The sequence below is a fragment of the Rutidosis leptorrhynchoides genome, chromosome 3 (genome assembly GCF_046630445.1).
Source record: "Rutidosis leptorrhynchoides isolate AG116_Rl617_1_P2 chromosome 3, CSIRO_AGI_Rlap_v1, whole genome shotgun sequence".
Taxonomy (NCBI): domain Eukaryota; kingdom Viridiplantae; phylum Streptophyta; class Magnoliopsida; order Asterales; family Asteraceae; genus Rutidosis; species Rutidosis leptorrhynchoides.
Window position 1 is genome coordinate 386,426,895 of NC_092335.1, and position 27,376 is coordinate 386,454,270.

General features: G+C 34.8%; 1 protein-coding gene across 1 annotated transcript; it reads right to left on the reverse strand.

Moving 5' to 3' along the window:
- Positions 1-3,583: 3,583 nt before the first annotated feature.
- On the reverse strand, positions 3,584-8,815 carry LOC139897677 (serine/threonine-protein phosphatase PP2A-2 catalytic subunit). Its single transcript, XM_071880370.1, has 6 exons — positions 8,223-8,815; positions 7,736-7,850; positions 5,649-5,757; positions 5,475-5,552; positions 4,271-4,462; positions 3,584-3,961 (listed from the first exon to the last, which is right to left on the reverse strand). The coding sequence occupies exons 1-6, from the start codon at positions 8,473-8,475 to the stop codon at positions 3,788-3,790; spliced, it is 921 nt and encodes a 306-aa protein (XP_071736471.1). The 5' UTR covers positions 8,476-8,815; the 3' UTR covers positions 3,584-3,787.
- Between the last annotated feature and the right edge of the window lie 18,561 nt (positions 8,816-27,376).

Below are 27,376 nucleotides of genomic sequence, written 5' to 3' on the forward strand. Positions count from 1 at the left end.
AAAATCACTACGCCTCCGTAACGACGTGCTAAAATTTCTGACATACTCGCGCTTGCACCGTCGCCACGGTCAAACGACATCGAGTTATGATCTGAAAATTGGAAAACGGTAAAAGGACTCACATACGGAGCCTTGGCCACTGGCCGCGCGTCATTACAGTTTGTATAGAGGTCGTAGCAGCTGTCCGAATTCAACCATTTGTTTCGATCTCTATTCTTGTTAAAAACTTACTTTATCTTTTACGTATGATGATGATGATGATACGTAAGACTTAACTTATTTACTTTTAAACTTTTGGGGACGATTTACTGACTTAGTGACCTTTTCTCTTACGTTGAGGACCTTTCGGACCGACTTACTACTTGCTTACTTTTTCGTATCGACTTTACCGCACATTCACTGTGAGTTATAGCTCCCTTTTTACTTTAACTATTTTTGGGACTGAGAATACATGCGCTTTTTATGTTTTACATACTAGACACGAGTACTTTAACTTTATATATGTGTGGGTGATATAACGGCATAAATTCTCCCCTTAGCTCGGTAACGTTTAGTCATTGATTTATGAACCAGTGAACGCGAATTTTAGATATGGATCCATAGGGTTTGACATCCCCACTCGGGCTAGTCGCGCTAGCATTTAACGGGTGTTTAATACTTCGTATCTTTTAACGCACTCGCCAAGTGTACTTTTAGGGGGTGATATATTATTTTACGTTAAGTTAGTTACCAAGTGCCCACGGTTAAGCATATACTTTTCATATTGTTTTGATACGAAATCTCGTGGTCCACATTACATTGTTGATTACAATAAAACTATAGCTCACCAACATTCGTGTTGACATTTTAAAGCATGTTATTTCTCAGGTGCTTAGACGTTGTTGCTTCCGCTGTTATAGACTCGCTGTGTTAGACTTCCGCTGCATTATTTAGAAATGTCTCAATCATGGAACTTTTATCTTGCATTCACAACTTATGTTATTTTCGAACTATGGTTTTGTAATGACCTTAGTGTCACGTACTTATGTTAATGTTTTCTATTCGTAGAAGCACGTTATCTTTTGTAAAACATTTGACGTTGGTAAAAACGTTATCTTTTCATGAATGCAAAACTTGTTTTAAAACAGCATATAGTGTTGTAACCGTGTAATGGACCTGTTGTTGATGATCTGTACACATTGATTTTGTACGGGGCATCACATAACTCATCTTTTATCACTCTTATTCCGAAAGTTGCGGATCCGGTGGGGTTAAATGATTTTCGTCCCATTAGTTTGATCGGGTGCTACTATAAAATTCTTGCAAAGGTGCTTTCCATTCGTCTTCGTAAGGTGGTCCTGAACTTAATTGGATGTGAACAAAATGCCTTCATCAAATGAAGGTATATTCTTGATGGTGCACTTATAGCGAATGAAGCGATTGATTTTCTTAATAGGTGCAAGAAAAAAAGCCTTATTTTCAAAGTAGATTTCGAGAAGGCCTTCGATAGCCTAAGTTGGGACTTTTTTGCTTGAAATTATGAGACGGATGGGTTTCGGTGAAAGGTGGAGAAAGTGTATTCTCGCATGTTTAAAATCGGCATCTATTTCCATTCTTGTCAATGGTGCTTCGACACATGAATTCAAAATTGAACGTGGAGTTAGACAATGTGATCCCTTGTTGCCTTTTCTCTTCATCTTAGCGGCGGAAGGATTGAACTTGCTTACTAAGAAGGCGATTAGTGTTGGTCTATATAAAGGGGTTGAAATTGGTGCGGATAAAGTGGTAATCTCGCATCTTCAATACGCGGATGATACCATCTTTCTTGGCGAGTGGAATAGACAAAATTTTTGTAATTTGATGAAGTTGCTAAATTGCTTTGGAAAGGTTTCGGGACTTAAAATTAACTTCAACAAAAGTGTTATCTTTGGACTCGGGGTCTCTTCAACCGAAATTGATATTGTGGCACACCGGGTAGGATGTAGAGGTTGTGATTTGTCGTTTACCTATCTCGGATTACCTATAGGCCGGAACATGAATCGGGTGGATAGTTGGAAACCGGTGATCGAGAAATTTAACTCGCGACTTGCAAATTGAAAGGCAAAAATGATTTCTTTTGGTGGAAGGTTAACGTTAATAAGTCGGTCCTTAATAGTCTCCCACTATATTACTTCTCACTCTTTCGTGCGCCTTTGAGTGTATTAAAATCCCTCGAGTGTATTCGAAAAACTTTCTTTAGGGGTGGGTCGGGTGAAAATTCGAAAATTTTTTGGGTCAAATGGGAAGACTCACTTTTACTTTATGGTGAAGGTGGTCTCAACATTAGATCTTTAAGAGCAAAAAATCTTGTTTTATTGGGTAAATGGTTTTGAATGGCTAAATTGGAACTCAATTCACTTTGGGCTACAATTATTAAAAGTATTCATGGTGCTAACGGGCTACTTCTTCCTTTGGGCCTTCTTGGGTCAAAGGGAAAGAGTGGCGTATGGCTCAACATCTTACGTGCAGGTTCGGATATTGAAAAGACAGGAATCAACTTCGAGCATTCGTTCTTCAAACAGATTGGTGACGGCTCGAGTACGCAATTTTGGACAGAACCCTGGTTATGCGAGGTACCACTAAAAGACAGATTCACGCGTTTATTTAGGCTCGAGCAGGCTCAAGGCGTGCACGTATGTGACAGGCTGCAATGGACAGATAATGGTTGGGAGGCAACATGGAATTGGCATCGAGAAATTAGCGGGAGAACACGAGGTGAACTTGATACATTAACGACACTACTTGACGGTTTCAGAAAAAAGATCAGACTACCGATACTTGGTAATGGCGGTTAGCGAATAATGGATTATTCACTACAAGGGCACCCACTAAGCTAATTGACGAGAAACTACTTTCATTTAATGGTTCGAGGGATGCTACACTAAAAAATAATTTGGTTCCTTCAAAAGTAGAAATCTTCATATGGAGGGTATTGAAGCGCCGTATCCCGGTTCGTACCGAACTTGACAAAAGAGGGATTGACTTGGATACGGTTAGATGTCCTCTATGTGACGACGACGTGGAGACAATCGACCATTCTTTGATCTTTTGCCGGCATTCGATGGAAATTTGGGAAAGGGTTTATAAGTGGCGGGGTTTGGGTTCGTTTACAAACTTTAGCATCAACGAGGCGTTTCGAGGAAAAAAAACAATCGATCACTCTCGTACATAGGATCATAATTTGGCAAGCTCTCGAGTGGACGTGTGATTATCTAATTTGAAAAAATCGCAATCGGAAAGTTTTCACAAATTCGTGTTGGAATGGGCCGGGGGGTTTAATGGAAATACAATTACTCTCCTTTGATTGGATCTCCTCGCGGTGCAAGCATAAAACGTTTGAATGGTTGCAATGGCTATCAAATCCACTTCAATATTGTATGATAAATTTGTATTTTTGGTTTGTGTTTTTTGCCTTTGCAACATGTTTTTCGAGTTCTCCTTAGTGCCCAAATCATTGTAATGGGCGTTATTCTCGTGTTGTACCACTTTTTTCTCGTGCTATAAAATGTTTGCCTTTCGGAAATTTAAAAAAAAAAAAAAAAAAAAAAAATATGAGAAAAAAGGAAGCACAATATACGATGTTATTACTGCCTGCATTATCCTTCCAAGAACATCATATACAAAGTACAAAAATATAAAAAATAAAAATTGAAATATAAGAAGAGTAGAAGACTTTTAGTACCCTTACATCACCAGCTGCTTTACAAGGAAGAACAAGTGATGAGAATTACAAATATTGATGATGCAGTAATCAATCAATCAATTCTATTTATAGAAAATAATCTGGAGTCTTGCGGGTGGTGTCTGGCTCGATCTGCTTCGGGGCTGGATCAAATTGAAGAAAGTTCTGCTCCATGTTCTCTCCTATTTCCAGAATCGCAGCCATATTTCCACATCGGTAGCAGTAGTTTGGCGCGCTAAATACCGTCACAACGTTCTTTTCCTGAAAAATTTGAGTACAAACAAAGAATGGATCAAGAGATATCATTTGTGTACAACAGTTTCTTCCATTGTTCCAGATTCTTCTTTTCATGTTGTGTGGGTTCCATCTTCATATCTTTTTATATCATGAATATTTATAAGACAAATCACCGTCTTTATCTTACTCACATTATACAAATGGCCCCACAAATTGGAAGTGCCAAGACGAATAAGGCTGATAAATAATTCATCAACAATATAAATAATATAAAATTTAATTAGGAAGAGAATAAAAGGTGTGTTTTTCAGATAATTATAGAGGTTTACAAACCTGGGCCCAATTGTAACCTTCCATGACAAGTTGGTGAGCTCTTGAGATGAGACTGAGTCCATTAGTATGGTTAAACTGGCTCGCGATATCTTGTCCAAATGTATAGCCGGCCCCACGAGGAGAGATTCCCCACCCGCACCTGTCATCTGGGTCGGACCATAACAGGTCGCACATTGGTCCTTCATGAGGGACCTAATTAAAATAGCCGTTAAGCAAATTCTATTTATAAAAAAATAAAAATAGCATCATCTTCAACACAAAGCAGACTGAGGTTGGTAATTTCAACCCATTCAAGTGTGATCAACTTCGCAAAATTAGGCAACTCTTAATCTCAAACGGTAAAGCTTAACAATGCCGACAAGCCAAGCTAACCCATCGTGCAATTTTAATGCATGTTTCTTATTGCTTAACAATATTCAGATTATTGAAGTACCGACATAGTTATGTTATCATATCTAGTATATAGTTTTTTTGGAAAAGCTTTTTAAGAAGACGGCCAAAACGGGTTTGCGGGTCGACACAGCCCATTTTGACCCATGAGAAAAATATTGCCCATTTTGACTTGTTATGCAACCTGCCCTCTATTACAATGCTACGCAGGCTTCAACAAACGGAACCTAACTTACAGAAGAAACAACACAATAAACGCATGCTGAAATATCTTTAATACAAAAAAGAATAGATATTTCTTTGGCCCCTGGGTCTTACTCTCTAACTGTCTGACAAAAGCTTGAAAACTTTGTAAATACCCACCATTAATGAGCAATATAAGACAGCTTGATTTTATCAGAATTAACTGATCAAATCAAATTACTTTTTGACTTAATCATGCATCAAATAAAATTGGCAAATAATCAACACTTAGAGCATATCGTCCAAAGTCCAAACCTTATTTTAACACAATTTGACGTTTTTGAAAATGCCAAAAATTTAAAAATATGTTTCACCATTTGGTGTTGGTCTTAATTATAAAATGATGTTAAATCAGACGGGGAAAGATCCAAATATTCCTCTCCCCTATACATTAATATAAACATGTCCTTTAGTAGCAACGTGCGATTGACCATCGCTAAACCTATAGCCTATTAGCGCTTACGGGCGCATTAAATATGCTTTTTTAAACTAATGTAACATGTACTAGAAATACGTGTCTTTTCAACTACAATAATTTTTAAGTTACTTAAAAGAACGCAAGATCACGTACCTCCTGAATACGGTCCAAGGATCGAATATTGTCTAGTGTGTCCAACGATGGGGAAAGTCCTCCATGCAAGCAAAAGATCTAAGACATATCAAGTAATCAACTAAATATGATTGTGATTAGATTAATATGCACAAAAGTAATCAACGGTAATTAATATAAATACAGAGTTCTAACCTGACTTTCAATAAGTGCTGTAAGAGGAAGGTAATCAAAAAGGTCGGTGAAATACTTCCAAACATTTGCGTTCCCATACTTTCTCAAACATTCATCATAGAAACCATACCTGAGTTGAAGATAAAGGGCAATTAATAAAAAGGATTACAGAAAGAAAGAGTAAAGGCTAGAATAGAACACAGAACTCATCATGAATACCATAAAAGTGATTATTACAGTTTGAGGTAGCAGTTTCAGCCGATAAATCATTTTTACAAAAAAGGGTCAATACGGGTTGTATTTAATAAATAACGGGCAAAACGGGTTAAATATTAAAAGAAAAATAAAATATAAAAAAGACCAACATGTATTGGCAAGTAAGTAGACCAGTTTTTCTGTACAATAAAGCTACTCGGTTTGACAAGAGCACATATGTGTCATCCATTTTGACTAGGATCAATTTAGCCCAATTATGATCCTGCCCAACCCGCTCATTTTATGTGCAGATACATGAAATGATATGCACAAACATAAAACAAACTTCAGGTAATCTACGTACATGGCTATCAAATTTATTATGATGCTTAGGTTAAACATGCAGGAATACGTAAAAAAACAGGGTGACATTATCGAACCACATAATCATGCAGATTCTATTCTCAGGTCAACACTGCGTTTAGGATGGATTACGTAAAATTTGTAAAAATGAGAAACACCCTTAATATAGGAGCATGTATGCTATTTAATTCCTTTATCAACTAAGAATGGCAATTTTAATTAATAATCATATAGATGTACATTATTCGTTTTTATAAATCAGATAACATAACTTTTCAAGCAACTAGACTTCATATTTCCATTGTTCATGCTTTTGTTAGTCTCATCACTACCGTATAAAAAATTCCGTGTGAATGAGTAATAATAACAATATGAATATAGTATCATGATTGTTCCTAAAATAGTTGCATGAATAAAGAATAGCACAAACTCTATTTGTAATACCTCATTAATTGTTAGATGATATATGCTATTATAGTACTACTTTTTTCTTAGATTCAAGAAGAATATAAAAAGAATTTATATATCGTGTTTTACTCGACATTCTATATTTTAAAAATTTATACATTCATGGATCGTTATCGTGACCTCTAGATTGTAGAGTTATAGAATCCTAGTCATGACCTTAAAGTCAAAGAATCCTTTTGTTGTACATACATGTATTAGGATATTTATAATGATTAAATGAGGATGTTGATCTTTATGTCAGTCTGTATGTTCCATATGACGTGCATACGCCGAAGAATAACTAAAAGGTAACAATTACTGAATTGCTAATACTAAATTGGCTGAAGTGGATCGTAAGAGTAATGAGTAGCCCTATTAACTACAAACCTTGTACATCCTAACTTTAATTGGTTGGTAAAACACCTGTAATCTACTTTTTAGATAAACGGTACATCCTTTAAATAAGAGTGTATGAATTTTTCCGTACATCAGCAAAACAGAGACGTTGGCATTTAATGCACCAAGCGATATACCAAAATCATGTTACCCTCTAAAAAGCAACTATTGCAGCAATTTATTGAATAAAATGTTATGCAACATTTTAAAAAGCCTTCACAGATGATAGATTAGTGATGTCTAGAAAAAATATCAGAATTGATCTGTATAATAGATATTATGTGCGCAAAAGAATAAATGAACCCAAAATTTACGATACCCTACAAATGCCTTCAAATGGTACCCCTAGTAAGTACAAAACTAGTGAAAACCATCAAGTTTATTGGTCGGAAAATTTTCGGAACCTATATACACAAAAGATTCACATGATCATTAGACCTTGATCTCACAACTCTTAAGTCTTAACTTGCCTTATTTTCATGCTACATTTGTTTTTTATATCATTATTAAAAAGTGAAAGGAACCTTTAAAACTAGAGCTTATCAGTAATGATACGTGGGTGTAATCGTTGTATTATTTAGAACAAAAAGAAATCATTATATATTAGCATAATTCAACTTAACATATATAGAAATAGTTTTACCCACACGAAATCTTGTTATGGACTCACAAATAACATCATATATCAAACAAAATAAAAGTCTTACACTTGAGTAATCTGCCGGCTCTCATGATTCCCTCTAAGAATCGTAAGTCTGTCTCTATAACGAACTTTAAGCGCCACTAGAAGTGACACAGTCTCCACTGAATAATACCCACGATCTGCAACCAATATCATCAAATACAATGTTAACCAAACTTAATCAATCAATCACACTTCACATACACAAAAAGTAAAAATAGAACAACCAAATCAATTCATCAACACATGAAATTACCACCAGTTAACATAAATAACCAAGCTGCTGATATGGCAATCATTTGACACATTAGCAAACTCATTTACCATCCCAAACTTCATTTTAACTTCCATTTCAATTTTTAACCTTCAAAATATCATCAATAACCACAACTTTCAAATAAGCAAACATTATATTTCTATTTCTATTTCTATTTCTATATATATTTATACTAAGAACACAATTCAAATCTGGAGAGCACAAAAAAGGAAAAAATAAATAATAATTGACTCACCAACATAATCTCCCATGAATAAATAATTAGTATCAGGAGTACTTCCACCTATTCGAAAGAGCTCAATAAGATCATAAAATTGACCATGAATATCACCACAAACAGTCACCGGACACTTAACCGGTTGAACATTATATTCTTCTACAAGTATAGCCCTAGCTTGATCACAAAGAATTTTAACCTCAGATTCGGTCAACGCTTTACACTCCATCAACTGTTCAATCTGTCTATCTATATCCGCATGCGACGGCATTTTTCCGATCAACCTTGTTTTCCGATTAAAAATTCAACCGATCGAAGATCCGATATCAATATTATTCAAAATTCTAATCTAAATTGATATAATAAATAACCTAATTTATGAAAACAGAACCTAACTGATGAAATCAAGATCCGTAAGGCTCCGATTCGAGATTTGATAAAAGAGCTAGGGTTTGATGTTGATGTAAATTCGTCTCCATAAAGGAAAACCTAAATTCAGAAAGGATTAGGTTTGGTTGTGTATGTATAGATACATATATTTGTATGTATATGTTTATGCAGCTGTGATGGAGGAAAGAAAAAAAAATCTGAAACGGGGAGTGAAAATGATAAAATCCGATTGAAACTGAAACTTAATGATTAAAAGTCAAAATTATATTTGGAGATGGTCTCCACGTGTCGGTCTTTTTCGTAGAAACGTTAAAGTGCGCTGATGATGAGGCGTACGATAACAACGCAAATTGTGTTTATTTATGATGATTTAGTATAGAAGAATCTAACGATAATCTTAACGAGCCTTATTATATTAAAATCTTAATTTATATCGGTTAGATAACTTTTTTGTTAATGATTTTTTCTTTGTATTTTAACTAGTGACTAGTGATTAGCTAGTGAAGGTCGAGTCTGATGTTGTAATAACAACAAAGTAAAAGAAAAAAAATATTGGGTAAGAAGAGAAACTGAAAATTTGAGAATGAAAGGATAATAATACAAAATAAATTATTTAAAGAAAAAAACTACGTATAAAATTAAAAATTAATATAAAAAAATAAAATATAAAAAAAGTATAACTCTTACATGTCAATAGCTAAGGGAATTCAAAAGTCAAACCCCACCGTCTCCCCCTACATGTCAATAACTATCAGGGGAGTGATTCGTCACCGTATGAAATTATTCATACACCACTAAATATGTTTTAGTGGGTTGTACTGTACAACACTGTATTGCATATTTAATAGTGTACGGATAATTTTAGTGGTGTACGAATCATCACCCTAACTCTTATGATACTTCGAAGAGAGTTTTTATCTGAAAAGAAAGCTAAAAAAATTGAAACAAATAAAAAAATTTAGTGTTCTTGATTTTTAAAGGATAAAAAGAGAAGGACGATAAAAAAAAAATTATGTCTAATTTTCTATCTAGGAGTTTCTTACAAATTAGCAAGATTTGAATCTGTTTCTTTCTTCCCTCTTCTCTTCACTTCTTTTCTCTCCGTACAAAACTCGGGAAGAGAGTGTTAAGTATTAACCACTAGATTTAGGTCACCTTTCAATTCAATACCTTTTATTAGAGATGCTTTGGTTGAATTCAAGGGATGTTCGGGTCTCACACCAAGCCTCCCTAAAAGTACAATTTTCGTTGCTAATGTTCCTCCTTTATTGAAAGCGCAAATTTTACAAGTGTTACCATTTGATGAGGGTGTGCGTACTTCCGGTTCAATATTCAAGGGTTCCATTGGTTTTCTTGTTTGTTATATCGTGATTGTAAATTCATGTTGAAAGAGTGAAGAAAAAAGTTGAAGACTATAAGAATAAGTTTATATCTTTTGCCGGAAGGGATCAACATATGGTTACTTAGATAGTTCTAAGTCTGCAAACAACATTTTATGTTGTGTCTTAGTAGTTTATTGTGCTGCCTTAAGTATCAGCACAAGATAGTTGAAGAATAATGGGTTCTTCGTAACCAGCGGAAGGATGATGCTACCCAACATACGACCATAGAAGAATCAGCAGAAGATAAACCAGCAGATAAAGAACCATCACAGAACACTTAGACGAATTATGTTCATCAAAGACATAATTATTTCTGTGTTGTCTACATTAAGCGTGCTATTTAACTCACATCGAAGACGAAATTGAATAAAAAAGGACACCAGTCGGCGGTTGACAAGTGACCTTACAAGACAACCAATGGAATGCAGAAGTACACCACACGCGCAGTTCGTGGGTATACTTTTTCAATGCCATGGGAACCAAATGTAGTGACCCGAACTTTTCCATGTTTATATATATTAAATGAAATTGATATTTACATGATTAAGTGTTTCCAACATGTTAAGCAATCAAACTTGTTAAGACTTGATTAATTGAAATAGGTTTCATATAGACAATTGACCACCCAAGTTGACCGGTGATTCACGAACGTTAAAACTTGTAAAAACTATATGATGACATATATATGATTATATATATAATTAACATGATATTATGATAAGTATCTCATTAGGTATTTTAACAATGAGTTATATACATAAAATTGTGTTTATTGAATTAAGAAACTCGAAACGATATATATAACGATTATCGTTATAACAACGTCTTACTAATTACATATGAATCATATTAAGATATTGTTACACTATGTTTAATCATGATAAATGATAAGTAAACATGTCATTATGTATATTAACAATGAACTACATATAAAAAACAAGACTACTAACTTAAGAATTTCGAAACGAGACATATATGTAACGATTATAGTTGTAACAACATTTAACTGTATATATATCATACTAAGATATATTAATATATCATAATATCATGATAATGTAATAATTTAACATCTCTTTAGATATAATAAACAATGGGTTAACAACATTTAACAAGATCGTTAACCTAAAGGTTTCAAAACAACATTTACATGTAACGACTAACGATGACTTAACGACTCAGTTAAAATATATATACAAGTAGTGTTTTAATATGTATTCATAAACTTTTGAAAGACTTCAAGACACTTATCAAAATACTTCTACTTAACAAAAATGCTTACAATTACATCCTCGTTCAGTTTCATCAACAATTCTACTCGTATGCACCAATATTCGTACTCGTACAATACACAGCTTCTAAATGTATGTACTATTGGTATATACACTCCAATGATCAGCTCTTAGCAGCCCATGTGAGTCACCTAACACATGTGGGAACCATCATTTGGCAACTAGCATGAAATATCTCATAAAATTACAAAAATATTAGTAATCATTCATGACTTATTTACATGAAAACAAAATTACATATCCTTTATATCTAATCCATATACCAACGACCAAAAACACCTAAAAACACTTTCATTCTTCAATTTTCTTCATCTAATTGATCTCTCTCAAGTTCCATCTTCAAGTTCTAAGTGTTCTTCATAAATTCTACAAGTTCTAGTTTCATAAAATCAAGAATATTTCCAAGTTTACTAGCTCACTTCCAATCTTGTAAAGTGATCATCCAACCTCAAGAAATCCTTGTTGTTTATAGTAGGATATCATTCTAAATCAAGGTAATACTCATATACAAACTTTGATTCAATTCCTATAACTATAACTATCTTAATTCGAGTGATAATCTTACTTGAACTTGTTTTCGTGTCATGATTCTACTTCAAGAACTTTCAAGCCATCCAAGGATCCTTTGAAGCTAGATCTATTTTTCTCATTTCCAGTAGGTTTATCCACAAAACCTGAGGTAGTAATGATGTTCATATCATCATTCGATTCTTATATATAAAACTACCTTATTCGAAGGTTTAAACTTGAAATCACTAGAACATAGTTTAGTTAATTCTAAACTTGTTCGCAAACAAAAGTTAATCCTTCTAACTTGAATTTTAAAATCAACTAAACACATGTTCTATATCTATATGATATGCTAACTTAATGATTTAAAACCTGAAAACACGAAAAACACCGTAAAACCGGACATACGCCGTCGTAGTAACACCGCGGGCTGTTTTGGGTTTGATAATTAAAAACTATGATACACTTTGATTTAAAAGTTGTTCTTCTGGGAAAATGATTTTTCTTATGAACATGAAACTATATCTAAAAATCATGGTTAAACTCAAAGTGGAAGTATGTTTTTCAAAATGGTCATCAAGACGTCGTTCTTTCGACTGAAATGGCTACCTCTTACAAAAATGACTTGTAACTTATATTTCTAACTATAAATCTATACTTTTTCTGTTTAGATTCATAAAATAGAGTTCAATATGAAACTATAGCAATTTGATTCACTCAAAACGGATTTAAAACGAAGAAGTTATGGGTAAAACAAGATTGGATATTTTTTGATTGTTGTAGCTACAGGAAATATTGTAACAATTCTATACAAATCATATCCTAGCTAACTTATATTGTATTATACATGTATTCTAATATATTATGTAATCTTAGAATACCATAGACACGTATGCAAATGTTTTGACATATCATATCGACCCATGTATATATATTATTTGGAACAACCATAGACACTCTATATGCAGTAATGTTTGAGTTAGCTATACAGGGTTGAGGTTGATTCCAAAAATATATATACTTTGAGTTGTGATCTAGCCTGAGACGTGTATACACTGGGTCGTGGATTGATTCAAGATAATATATATATCAATTTATTTCTGTACATCTAACTATGGACAACTACTTGTAGGTTACTAACGAGGACAGCCGACTTAATAAACTTAAAATATCAAAATGTATTAAAAATGTTGTAAATATATTTTTAACATACTTTGATATATATATGAATATATTTGTTATAGGTTCGTGAATCGACCAGTGGCCAAGTCTTACTCCCGACGAAGTAAAAATCTATGAAAGTGAGTTTCATTTGCTCCATTTTTAAATGCTTTTGCAATATATATTTTTGGGACTGAGAATACATGCACTGTTTTTATAAATGTTTTACGAAATAGACACAAGTAATCGAAACTACATTATATGGTTGAATGAACGAAGCCGAATATGCCCCTTTTGCTTGGTAACCTAAGAATTAGTAAATCAGTCTACTAATTGGCGCGAATCCTAAAGATAGATCTATTGGGCCTAACGAACCCAATCCAAAGTACCGGATGCTTTAGTACTTCGAATTCGTTTATATCATGTCCGAAGGATTTCTCGAAATGATAGGGGATATTCTTATATGCATCTTGTTAATGTCGGTTACCAGGTGTTCACCATATGAATGAATTTTATCTCTATGTATGGGATGTATATTGAAATATGAAATCTTGTGGTCTATTATTATGATTTGATAATATATAGGTTAAACCTATAACTCACCAACATTTTTGTTGACGTTTTAAGCATGTTTATTCTCAGGTTATTATTAAGAGTTTCCACTGTTGCATACTAAAATAAGGACAAGATTTGGAGTTCATGCTTGTATGATATTATGTAAAAACTGCATTCAAGAAACTTATTTTTGATGTAATATATTCTTATTGTAAACCATTATGTAATGGTCGTGTGTAAACGGTATATTTCAGATTATCATTATTTGGTAATCTACGTAATGCTTTTTAAACCTTTATCGATAAAATAAAGGTTATGGTTGTTTTAAAAATGAATGCAGTCTTTGAAAAACATCTCATATAGAGGTCAAAACCTCGCGACGAAATCAATTAATATGGAACGTTTATAATCAATATGAACGGGACATTTCACCAAACCTTCTATTTGTTTATTCAAATAGTATGTCCAACCTTTTTAGGGTGTTTCTAAATTAGCTTCAGAATAAGGGAGAGTCATGTTCTTTCTGAATCAATTGTCAGCTGGAGTACAAACATCATTTAAACCAGCGGGTAATAGAAACCTTTACATGGTTAATAGACTCTCTATAAATAGATAAGTCCACAAATGTAATATTTAGTGGTGTGAGATTGTAAACTATCGAGTCTGTAAAATCTTGTACATGCTTTCAGTGTGTGTGAGCTATCAAAGCGTAATCTGCATCAACCGATTTAATTTGGCTTTAAGATAATCGTGATTCTTTGTGATTATATCAATAAAAAGAATAACTTGAAAAATCACTTAGACTCGTATTAATTATCTATATATCTAATAGACAAAACCCTGTAGCAATATTCATCAAATAGTAACCAGGGGTATTTTCGTCATTTCACTTTTTTTTGTCTCCAACGATAAAAGAAGCAACTCTCATAAAAGAACTAACCATTCAATGTTACCAAAAGATGTCGAAAAAAATTCTTTTTACCAAAAAAATCAACTAACTTTTTTTTTCTCTTTTCTTCCTCAACGATAAAGGATGCAACTTTCATAAAAGGAACAACCCTTCAATGCTACCAAAAGATGTCGACAAATATTCTTTTTTACAAAATAGATCAACTAACTTTAAAAAACAAAAAAAAAAAAAAAATGAACGCTAAAAGAAACAACTTTCATAAAAGGAACAATCCTTCAATGTTAGATGTCGAAAAAAATTCTTTTTTACAAAATAAATCAAAACTTTTTTTTTTAAAACTCGCATTCAAAACGGAGCTCCCGGCACGAAGCGAGTGCTCCACAACTAGTTTAATCTATTTGCTTAATTTTATTTAACTATTAAAACACTTTTAATAATTAGCAAAAGAATGTATTCACCGCCTCTACAATCTACAATATTTCAATATTAACAAGACATTTGAGTTTCCTTATGAAAAGGGGAGTGATATGTACACAACCAATTTTTACACATACACAACTAAATATGCTTTACAGTGTTGTACAGTACAACACTGTAAACCATGTTTGGTTGTATATGTGTAAAAATTGCTTGTGTATATATCATCACCCTTATGAAAAGTTGTATGAGAAAAGAAATATCATGAGAATTAAATTTTAATATTTTTTTGACAAACTAGAGTTTTTTTTTTTTGGGTATGGGGACAAGCCCCGGAAAAATTTAATAGAACAAAAATAAAACTGTACAATTACAACAGGAATACCCGAGGGGGTGATTTTTAGAGAAACACCCAAAAAACTCTTACATCAAATGCCACATTGGACAATGACAAAAACCAACAAAACAAATGACTTAATGTACATCCCAAATAAACCAACAACAATATCCATGACAAACAAAAGGCTGATGATCCATATAGTCCACTAAAGCAGTCCACGCCCAATACACAGTACAGTATACATGATCAATACCAGTGATGTCTTCCAAATGAGTATCAACAGCAACTCTAATGCCATCCAAAATCATACAACCAAGGTCATGGTTAGAATCATAACCACCCCGATTATAACCATATATACAAGTTTGACTTTCAAAAGCCAAACTGTTATCAACCAAGGTTATGCTATCCATTTATAATAACAACAGATTTGGTGCCAACACCATCTTGCACCATACCAACTCCATTACCATCACCATTTCGGCCCTCTATATCAGACATATCATCCTCCTCCACATTATTAAGATTAAAATAAATATTCTCCTTTTGACAAAAGTGAAGGAAATAGGCAACTTCAGGAGGGTCCCAACCTTTAACCTCATCTTTAAGAGGTAAGTTATCCACATTAGCTAGACTTTCTAATTCTTTCTTTTTGCTCTCCCATAGCTTCCACGAATGATCAAACCCATCCATCAAGTGCTCATCTTCATCACTTTCACCTTCATTTAGAATCGCAAATTTATTTGAGGTCTTAAAATACTCCTCATTCTTTTTATTACCTTTCTTGTTACCTGCAATTCCATCAACAGCCATGCTAGTATCCTTCTTTGGCACCCACTTTGAGACATTAACATTCCCCTTCTGTTGCATATTCTTATTATTCTTTCTATAATCTCCTTTCATATCTTTATCTCCATTTTGACCAGTACCATTCTTTTGAAAATTTTCTTTCTTTTTAGCATCATGTGCTGGATTGTCACCAACTCTATTCATTTGCTTCTTATCACCAGAAGGCCCATTGACCAACACATACTCATTGATGTCTCTAACACTTTTATTCCTCTTCTGCACAGTTTTCCAGCCCTCTTCGCTAGTACCCTTTGACACAGGTATACCCTGTTTCACCCCATCTATTTTGCTATCATTTCCAGATTTCTCAGCATCAGACAAAGGTCTAGCATCACAAGAATCAAAAGTGTGTCCAAATATCTTACAGTGGGAGCATCTAGAGGGTTTCCATTGATAACCTACTTTTAAGTCAAAAGCTTTGCAAGTCATACCATTTACAACGGGGTACATTACCTTGATGACATCAGGAAGGGATTTAGAGGCTTGGACTTCAGTAAGAATCCTTGCAAACCCCGCTCTGCCAGAATGGCTAAGACATCTTTCCCTTGTTATTTTATCAAGTGCAATTGGCTTGCCAATCATACTAGCAATCTGGCTTATGCAGCCACCATTCCAAAGCTCGATTGGAAGATCAACCAGTGAGATTCATAAGTGAATTACAGTTGGTTCTGGTTTAGACATGCACATCCCTGGCTCCCATTTCTTAAGGAATAAAGGCACATTTTCAATGAACCAAGGGCCAGTATCAAGCACCTGCTGCATACCTTCTTCATTATCAAAATGAAAGAAAAAATATCCTGAATTATTAACAGAAATATCTTTTATTCCATATGTCCTCCACATTCTTCTCAGATGCGGATTTACCACAGCAAAAGGCATCTTAATACCCACAAAATAGCCATAAATAGACTTAGAATAGGCAGCTTTACCTTGTTCAATAAATTCACTTTTTAAGAACACCACCCCTTCATCATTGGGGGGAAAATATTGCAACTTTATAAGATCACCATCCTTACCATTATTACCTACAGCATCAGCAAATGTTCTAGACTGATTTTGCCTCTCATTATCCTTATTACCACTTCCAAACTTAAAATTCTTTCCAGAAGGTATCTGACCCAGAACGGATGGTATGCTATTATTAAAAGGAGTATCATTAGTAGAAACCTTCTTTGCTATATTGTCTTTTAATCCAATACTATATTCCAGATCCATGGAATCCATGTTTCTTTGGAAATTGTCCCTCTTATCAAATACTGGAGACTTCACCTTTTTACGTCTTCTATATACCTTTTTAGCAATCACCTTGTTCTTGTCATTCCTAGGGTTTACCTGATCACTCACAAAGTTGTGACATTCCACTTCATCAATTTTGTGTTTGACTGAGCTTGAACTAAACCCTTTATCAGAAGTTCTTTGGATTTTATTAGTTTGCCCATCGGTTAAAAAACTCTTCTTCCTTGTCAAGTCCTTTCTCATATCATTATTTTGCATCTCCTCATCTGGACCACTCACAGGGTTATAGTCAACCTTTTGATTGTATTTAGCTTTTATATCTGCAAGAGTGGCAATAGGATGCAAAACACCAATATCATCGTTACTAGGTTTACCAGCATCATTGGACATTTGTACATCATCTGCAGACATAGCACTACCATCTGCAACATCAACATCAGTAGCAGCAGATTGACTTTCGTTGACCTGATGAATACCAGAATTCAATTGAGGGAACTCGGGATTAGAAACAGGAGCCGGGACTTCTAGGTTCACCACATCCCTTTCATGAATCGATATAGGGGGAAAAACATCTTTTCCAGTATCATCTGAGGATAAATCCAGATTGAAATGTCCCGTTCTTATTGATTAAAAACGTTCCATATTAATTGATTTCGTTGCGAGGTTTTGACCTCTATATGAGACGTTTTTCAAAGACTGCATTCATTTTTAAAACAAACCATAACCTTTATTTCATAAATAAAGGTTTAAAAAGCTTTACGTAGATTATCAAATAATGATAATCTAAAATATTCTGTTTACACACGACCATTACATAATGGTTTACAATACAAATATGTTACATCGAAATCAGTTTCTTGAATGCAGTTTTTACACAATATCATACAAACATGGACTCCAAATCTTGTCCTTATTTTAGTATGCAACAGCGGAAGCTCTTAATATTCACCTGAGAATAAACATGCTTTAAACGTCAACAAAAATGTTGGTGAGTTATAGGTTTAACCTATATATATCAAATCGTAACAATAGACCACAAGATTTCATATTTCAATACACATCCCATACATAGAGATAAAAATCATTCATATGGTGAACACCTGGTAATCGACATTAACAAGATGCATATATAAGAATATCCCCATCATTCCGGGACACCCTTCGGATATGATATAAATTTCGAAGTACTAAAGCATCCGGTACTTTGGATGGGGTTTGTTAGGCCCAATAGATCTATCTTTAGGATTCGCGTCAATTAGGGTGTCTGTTCCCTAATTCTTAGATTACCAGACTTAATAAAAAGGGGCATATTCGATTTCGATAATTCAACCATAGAATGTATTTTCACGTACTTGTGTCTATTTTGTAAATCATTTATAAAACCTGCATGTATTCTCATCCCAAAAATATTAGATTTTAAAAGTGGGACTATAACTCACTTTCACAGATTTTTACTTCGTCGGGAAGTAAGACTTGGCCACTGGTTGATTCACAAACCTATAACAATATATACATATATATCAAAGTATGTTCAAAATATATTTACAACACTTTTAATATATTTTGATGTTTTAAGTTTATTAAGTCAGCTGTCCTCGTTAGTAACCTACAACTAGTTGTCCACAGTTAGATGTACAGAAATAAATCGATAAATATTATCTTGAATCAATCCACGACCCAGTGTATACGTATCTCAGTATTGATCACAACTCAAACTATATATATTTTGGAATCAACCTCAACCCTGTATAGCTAACTCCAACATTCACATATAGAGTGTCTATGGTTGTTCCGAAATATATATAGATGTGTCGACATGATAGGTCGAAACATTGTATACGTGTCTATGGTATCTCAAGATTACATAATATACAATACAAGTTGATTAAGTTATGGTTGGAATAGATTTGTTTCCAATTTTCACGTAGCTAAAATGAGAAAAATTATCCAATCTTGTTTTACCCATAACTTCTTCATTTTAAATCCGTTTTGAGTGAATCAAATTGCTATGATTTCATATTGAACTCTATTTTATGAATCTAAACAGAAAAGTATAGGTTTATAGTCGGAAAAATAAGTTACAAGTCGTTTTTGTAAAGGTAGTCATTTCAGTCGAAAGAACGACGTCTAGATGACCATTTTAGAAAACATACTTCCACTTTGAGTTTAATCATAATTTTTGGATATAGTTTCATGTTCATAATAAAAATCATTTTCTCAGAATAACAACTTTAAAATCAAAGTTTATCATAGTTTTTAATTAACTAACCCAAAACAGCCCGAGGTGTTACTACGACGGCGTAAATCCGGTTTTACGGTGTTTTTCGTGTTTCCAGGTTTTAAATCATTAAGTTAGCATATCATATAGATATAGAACATGTGTTTAGTTGATTTTAAAAGTCAAGTTAGAAGGATTAACTTTTGTTTGCGAACAAGTTTAGAATTAACTAAACTATGTTCTAGTGATTACAAGTTTAAACCATCGAATAAGATAGCTTTATATGTATGAATCGAATGATGTTATGAACATCATTACTACCTTAAGTTCCTTGGATAAACCTACTGGAAAAGAGAAAAATGGATCTAGCTTCAATGGATCCTTGGATGGCTCGAAGTTCTTGAAGCAGAATCATGACACGACAACAAGTTCAAGTAAGATCATCACTTGAAATAAGATTGTTATAGTTATAGAAATTGAACCAAAGTTTGAATATGATTATTACCTTGTATTAGAATGATAACCTACTGTAAGAAACAAAGATTTCTTGAGGTTGGATGATCACCTTACAAGATTGGAAGTGAGCTAGCAAACTTGAAAGTATTCTTGATTTTATGAAACTAGAACTTTTGGAATTTATGAAGAACACTTAGAACTTGAAGATAGAACTTGAGAGAGATCAATTAGATGAAGAAAATTGAAGAATGAAAGTGTTTGTAGGTGTTTTTGGTCGTTGGTGTATGGATTAGATATAAAGGATATGTAATTTTGTTTTCATGTAAATAAGTCATGAATGATTACTCATATTTTTGTAATTTTATGAGATATTTCATGCTAGTTGCCAAATGATGGTTCCCACATGTGTTAGATGACTCACATGGGCTGCTAAGAGCTGATCATTGTAGTGTATATACCAATAGTACATACATCTAAAAGCTGTGTATTGTACGAGTACGAATACGGGTGCATACGAGTAGAATTGTTGATGAAACTGAAAGAGGATGTAATTGTAAGCATTTTTGTTAAGTAGAAGTATTTTGATAAGTGTATTGAAGTCTTTCAAAAGTGTATAAATACATATTAAAACACTAAATGTATATACATTTTAACTGAGTCGTTAAGTCATCGTTAGTCGTTACATGTAAGTGTTGTTTTGAAACCTTTAGGTTAACGATCTTGTTAAATGTTGTTAACCCAATGTTTATAATATCAAATGAGATTTTAAATTATTATATTATCATGATATTATCATGTATGAATATCTCTTAATATGATATATATACATTAAATGTCTTTACAACGATAATCGTTACATATATGTCTCGTTTAAAAATCATTAAGTTAGTAGTCTTGTTTTTACATATGTAGTTCATTGTTAATATACTTAATGATATGTTTACTTATCATAGTATCATGTTAACTATATATATATCCATATATATGTCATCATATAGTTTTTACAAGTTTTAACGTTCGTGAATCACCGGTCAACTTGGGTGGTCAATTGTCTATATGAAACATATTTCAATTAATCAAGTCTTACAAGTTTGATTGCTTAACATGTTGGAAACATTTAATCATGTAAATATCAATCTCAATTAATATATATAAACATGGAAAAGTTCGGGTCACTACAGTACCTACCCGTTAAATAAATTTCGTCCCGAAATTTTAAGCTGTTGAAGGTGTTGACGAATCTTCTGGAAATAGATGCGGGTATTTCTTCTTCATCTGATCTTCACGCTCCCAGGTGAACTCGGGTCCTCTACGAGCATTCCATCGAACCTTAACAATTGGTATCTTGTTTTGCTTAAGTCTTTTAACCTCACGATCCATTATTTCGACGGGTTCTTCGATGAATTGAAGTTTTTCGTTGATTTGGATTTCATCTAACGGAATAGTGAGATCTTCTTTAGCAAAACATTTCTTCAAATTCGAGACGTGGAAAGTGTTATGTACAGCCGCGAGTTGTTGAGGTAACTCAAGTCGGTAAGCTACTGGTCCGACACGATCAATAATCTTGAATGGTCCAATATACCTTGGATTTAATTTCCCTCGTTTACCAAATCGAACAACGCCTTTCCAAGGTGCAACTTTAAGCATGACCATCTCTCCAATTTCAAATTCTATATCTTTTCTTTTAATGTCAGCGTAGCTCTTTTGTCGACTTTGGGCGGTTTTCAACCGTTGTTGAATTTGGATGATCTTCTCGGTAGTTTCTTGTATAATCTCCGGACCCGTAATCTGTCTATCCCCCACTTCACTCCAACAAATCGGAGACCTGCACTTTCTACCATAAAGTGCTTCAAACGGCGCCATCTCAATGCTTGAATGGTAGCTGTTGTTGTAGGAAAATTCTGCTAACGGTAGATGTCGATCCCAACTGTTTCCAAAATCAATAACACATGCTCGTAGCATATCTTTAAGCGTTTGTATCGTCCTTTCGCTCTGCCCATCAGTTTGTGGATGATAGGCAGTACTCATGTCTAGACGAGTTCCTAATGCTTGCTGTAATGTCTGCCAGAATCTTGAAATAAATCTGTCATCCCTATCAGAGATAATAGAGATTGGTATTCCATGTCTGGAGACGACTTCCTTCAAATACAGTCGTGCTAACTTCTCCATCTTGTCATCTTCTCTTATTGGTAGAAAGTGTGCGGATTTGGTGAGACGATCAACTATTACCCAAATAGTATCAAAACCACTTGCAGTCCTTGGCAATTTAGTGATGAAATCCATGGTAATGTTTTCCCATTTCCATTCCGGGATTTCGGGTTGTTGAAGTAGACCTGATGGTTTCTGATGCTCAGCTTTGACCTTAGAACACGTCAAACATTCTCCTACGTATTTAGTAACATCGGCTTTCATACCCGGCCACCAAAAACGTTTCTTGAGATCCTTGTACATCTTCCCCGTTCCAGGATGTATTAAGTATCTGGTTTTATGAGCTTCTCTAAGTACCATTTCTCTCATATCTCCAAATTTTGGTACCCAAATCCTTTCAGCCCTATACCGGGTTCCGTCTTCCCGAATATTAAGATGCTTCTCCGATCCTTTGGGTATTTCATCCTTTAAATTTCCCTCTTTTAAAACTCCTTGTTGCGCCTCCTTTATTTGAGTAGTAAGGTTATTATGAATCATTATATTCATAGATTTTACTCGAATGGGTTCTCTGTCCTTCCTGCTCAAGGCATCGGCTACCACATTTGCCTTCCTCGGGTGGTAACGAATCTCAAAGTCGTAATCATTCAACAATTCAATCCACCTACGCTGCCTCATATTCAGTTGTTTCTGATTAAATATGTGTTGAAGAATTTTGTGGTCAGTATATATAATACTTTTGACCCCATATAAGTAGTGCCTCCAAGTCTTTAATGCAAAAACAACCGCGCCTAATTCCAAATCATGCGTCATATAATTTTGCTCGTGGATCTTCAATTGTCTAGATGCATAAGCAATCACCTTCGTTCGTTGCATTAATACACAACCGAGACCTTGCTTTGATGCGTCACAATAAATCACAAAATCATCATTCCCTTCATGAAATGACAATATAGGTGCCGTAGTTAGATTTTTCTTCAATAACTGAAACGCTTTCTCTTGTTCATCCTTCCATTCAAATTTCTTCCCTTTATGCGTTAATGCAGTCAAGGGTTTTGCTATTCTGGAAAAGTCTTGGATGAACCTTCTGTAGTAACCAGCTAGTCCTAAAAACTGGCGTATGTGTTTTGGAGTTTTCGGGGTTTCCCACTTTTCAACAGTTTCTATCTTTGCCGGATCCACCTTAATACCTTCTTTGTTCACTATGTGACCGAGGAATTGAACTTCTTCCAACCAAAATGCACACTTTGAAAACTTAGCGTATAATTCTTCCTTCCTCAATACTTCTAACACCTTTCTCAAATGTTCACCGTGTTCTTGGTCATTCTTTGAGTAAATAAGTATGTCATCAATGAAAACAATGACAAACTTGTCAAGGTGTGGTCCACACACTCGGTTCATAAGGTCCATGAACACAGCTGGTGCATTAGTTAAACCAAACGGCATGACCATAAACTCGTAATGACCGTAACGTGTTCTGAAAGCAGTCTTTGGAATATCATCTTCTTTCACCCGCATTTGATGATACCCGGAACGTAAGTCAATCTTTGAATAAACAGACGAGCCTTGTAGTTGATCAAATAAGTCATCGATTCTCGGTAGTGGGTAGCGGTTCTTGATGGTAAGTTTGTTCAACTCTCGGTAGTCGATACACAACCTGAATGTACCATCTTTCTTCTTGACAAACAAAACAGGAGCTCCCCACGGTGATGTGCTTGGTCGAATGAAACCACGCTCTAAAAGTTCTTGTAATTGGCTTTGTAGTTCTTTCATCTCGCTGGGTGCGAGTCTGTAAGGAGCACGAGCTATTGGTGCAGCTCCTGGTACAAGATCTATTTGAAATTCAACGGATCGATGTGGGGGTAATCCCGGTAATTCTTTCGGAAATACATCAGGAAATTCTTTTGCGACGGGAACATCATTGATGCTCTTTTCTTCAGTTTGTACTTTCTCGACGTGTGCTAGAACAGCATAGCAACCTTTTCTTATTAGTTTTTGTGCCTTCATATTACTAATAAGATGTAGCTTCGTGTTGCCCTTTTCTCCGTACACCATTAAGGGTTTTCCTTTTTCTCGTATAATGCGAATTGCATTTTTGTAACAAACGATCTCCGCTTTCACTTCTTTCAACCAGTCCATACCGATTATCACATCAAAACTCCCTAACTCTACTGGTATCAAATCAATCTTAAATGTTTCACTAACCAGTTTAATTTCTCGATTCCGACATATATTATCTGCTGAAATTAATTTACCATTTGCTAATTCGAGTAAAAATTTACTATCCAAAGGCGTCAATGGACAACTTAATTTAGCACAAAAATCTCTACTCATATAGCTTCTATCCGCACCCGAATCAAATAAAACGTAAGCAGATTTATTGTCAATAAGAAATGTACCCGTAACAAGCTCCGGGTCTTCCTGTGCCTCTGCCGCATTAATATTGAAAACTCTTCCGCGGCCTTGTCCATTCGTGTTCTCCTGGTTCGGACAATTTCTAATAATGTGGCCCGGTTTTCCACATTTATAACAAACTACATTGGCATAACTTGCTCCGACACTACTTGCTCCGCCATTACTCGTTCCGACACCATTTGTTCCTTTCGTTCTATTAACCCCTGGTCCGTAGACCTCACACTTCGCCGCGCTATGACCATTTCTTTTACACTTGTTGCAAAATTTGGTGCAGAACCCCGAGTGATTCTTTTCACACCTTTGGCATAGCTGCTTCTGATTGTTGTTGTTGTTGCGGTTATTATTGTTGTTGGGATGATTGTTGTAGTTGCTGTTGTTGTTGTTGGGCCGTTTGTTGTAGTTGCGATTGATGTTGCGATTGTTGGGATAATTGTTGCGATTATTGTTGTAATTGCTGTTGTTGTTGTATTGGTGATTCTTATCACCGTTTTCCTCCCACTTTCTTTTGACTTGCTTCACATTGGCCTCTTCAGCAGTCTGTTCTTTAATTCTTTCTTCAATTTGGTTCACGAGTTTGTGAGCCATTCTACATGCCTGTTGTATGGAGGCGGGCTCGTGTGAACTTATATCTTCTTGGATTCTTTCCGGTAATCCTTTCACAAACGCGTCGATCTTCTCTTCCTCATCTTCGAATGCTCCCGGACACAATAGGCACAATTCTGTGAATCGTCTTTCGTACGTGGTAATATCAAATCCTTGGGTTCGTAACCCTCTAAGTTCTGTCTTGAGCTTATTGACCTCGGTTCTGGGACGGTACTTCTCGTTCATCAAGTGCTTGAATGCTGACCACGGTAGTGCGTACGCATCATCTTGTCCCACTTGCTCTAGATAGGTATTCCACCATGTTAACGCAGAACCTGTGAAGGTATGCGTAGCGTACTTCACTTTGTCCTCTTCAGTACACTTACTTATGGCAAACACCGATTCAACCTTCTCGGTCCACCGTTTCAATCCGATCGGTCCTTCGGTTCCATCAAATTCCAAAGGTTTGCAGGCAGTGAATTCTTTGTAGGTGCATCCTACACGATTTCCTGTACTGCTAGATCCAAGGTTATTGTTGGTATGTAGCGCAGCCTGTACTGCGGCTATGTTTGAAGCTAGAAAAGTACGGAATTCCTCTTCATTCATATTCACGGTGTGTCGAGTAGTCGGTGCCATTTCCTTCAAAATAGTTAAATGGAACAAGTTAATCATACAGAATATTAAGAGTAGTTAATAGTATTTCGTAGCATAATATGAACTCATTTATAAAAGCTTTTTCTTCATATTAGCGTTTTATAAGTTTAAATTCGGGTAGTACCTACCCGTTAAGTTCATACTTAGTAGCTAATATACAATTCAACTACTACAATTCTATATGAAAAACTGATTATAATTCAAACTTTTATACAATATTTTACAAACTTACAATACCGCTTATTTTACATAAAGCATGAAATATAGCACACAATAACTTTGATACAAGATAGTTGTGAAGATAATTCTAGCTAGTACACAAGTCATTCAGCAAAGGCAATAAAGACACGTAATTCATACGTCCAGAAACAAGTCATGCATTCTGGTTTTACTAGGACTACTTCCCATCCTTGGTCTTGTGCAACATAACCGTTATGGCCGTTGATAAGACAGCGTGTTGTAACGTCGTCAAAGGGACGAGGGTTACGTAATGTCCAACAGTCCCGTAATAATCTAAAAACCTCATTTCTTACCCCAATTACCGACTCCGTCACTTGTGGAAACGTTTTGTTTAATAGTTGTAGCCCGATGTTCTTGTTCTCACTTTGCTGAGAAGCGAACATTACTAATCCGTAAGCATAACATGCTTCTTTATGTTGCATGTTAGCCGCTTTTTCTAAATCACGAAGTCCAATATTCGGATATATTGAGTCAAAATAATTTCTTAACCCGTTGCGTAAAATAGCATTTGGGTTCCCCGCAATATATGCGTCAAAGTAAACACATCGTAACTTATGGGTTTCCCAATGTGATATCCCCCATCTTTCAAACGAAAGTCTCTTATAAACCAAGACATTCTTGGAACGTTCTTCGAATGTCTTACAAACTGATCTCGCCTTAAATAGTTGTGCCGAGGAATTCTGGCCGACTCTAGACAAGATTTCATCAATCATGTCTCCGGGTAGGTCTCTTAAAATATTGGGTTGTCTATCCATTTTGTGTTTTTAAACTGTAAAATAGACAAGAGTTAGATTCATAAAAAAATACTTATTAATACAAGCAATTTTTACATATATCATAAAGCATACGAACACTATATTACATATATTACACCACACGAATACAACTATCTTATTCCGACTCGCTCGTTTCTTCTTCTTCGGTTTTGGTTCGTTTTGCCAAGTTTCTAGGGATATATGATGTTCCCCTAATACGAGCCGTCGTTGTCCACATTGGTTTAGAAAAACCTGGTGGTTTAGAGGTTCCCGGGTCATTGTTACAACTTAAGGACTTCGGGCGTTGACGATACATATAAAGTTCATCGGGGTTGGAATTAGATTTCTCTATTTTTATGCCCTTTCCCTTATTATTTTCTTTTGCCTTTTTAAATTCAGTTGGGGTAATTTCTATAACATCATCGGAATTCTCGTCGGAATCCGATTCATCGGAGAATTGGTAATCCTCCCAATATTTTGCTTCCTTGGCGAAAACACCATTGACCATAATTAACCTTGGTCGGTTGGTTGAGGATTTTATTTTACTTAACCGTTTTATTATTTCCCCGACCGGTTCTATTTCTTCATCCGGTTCCGATTCTTCTTCCGGTTCCGATTCTTCTTCCGGTTCCGACTCTTCTTCCGGTTCCTCTTCGGGAACTTGT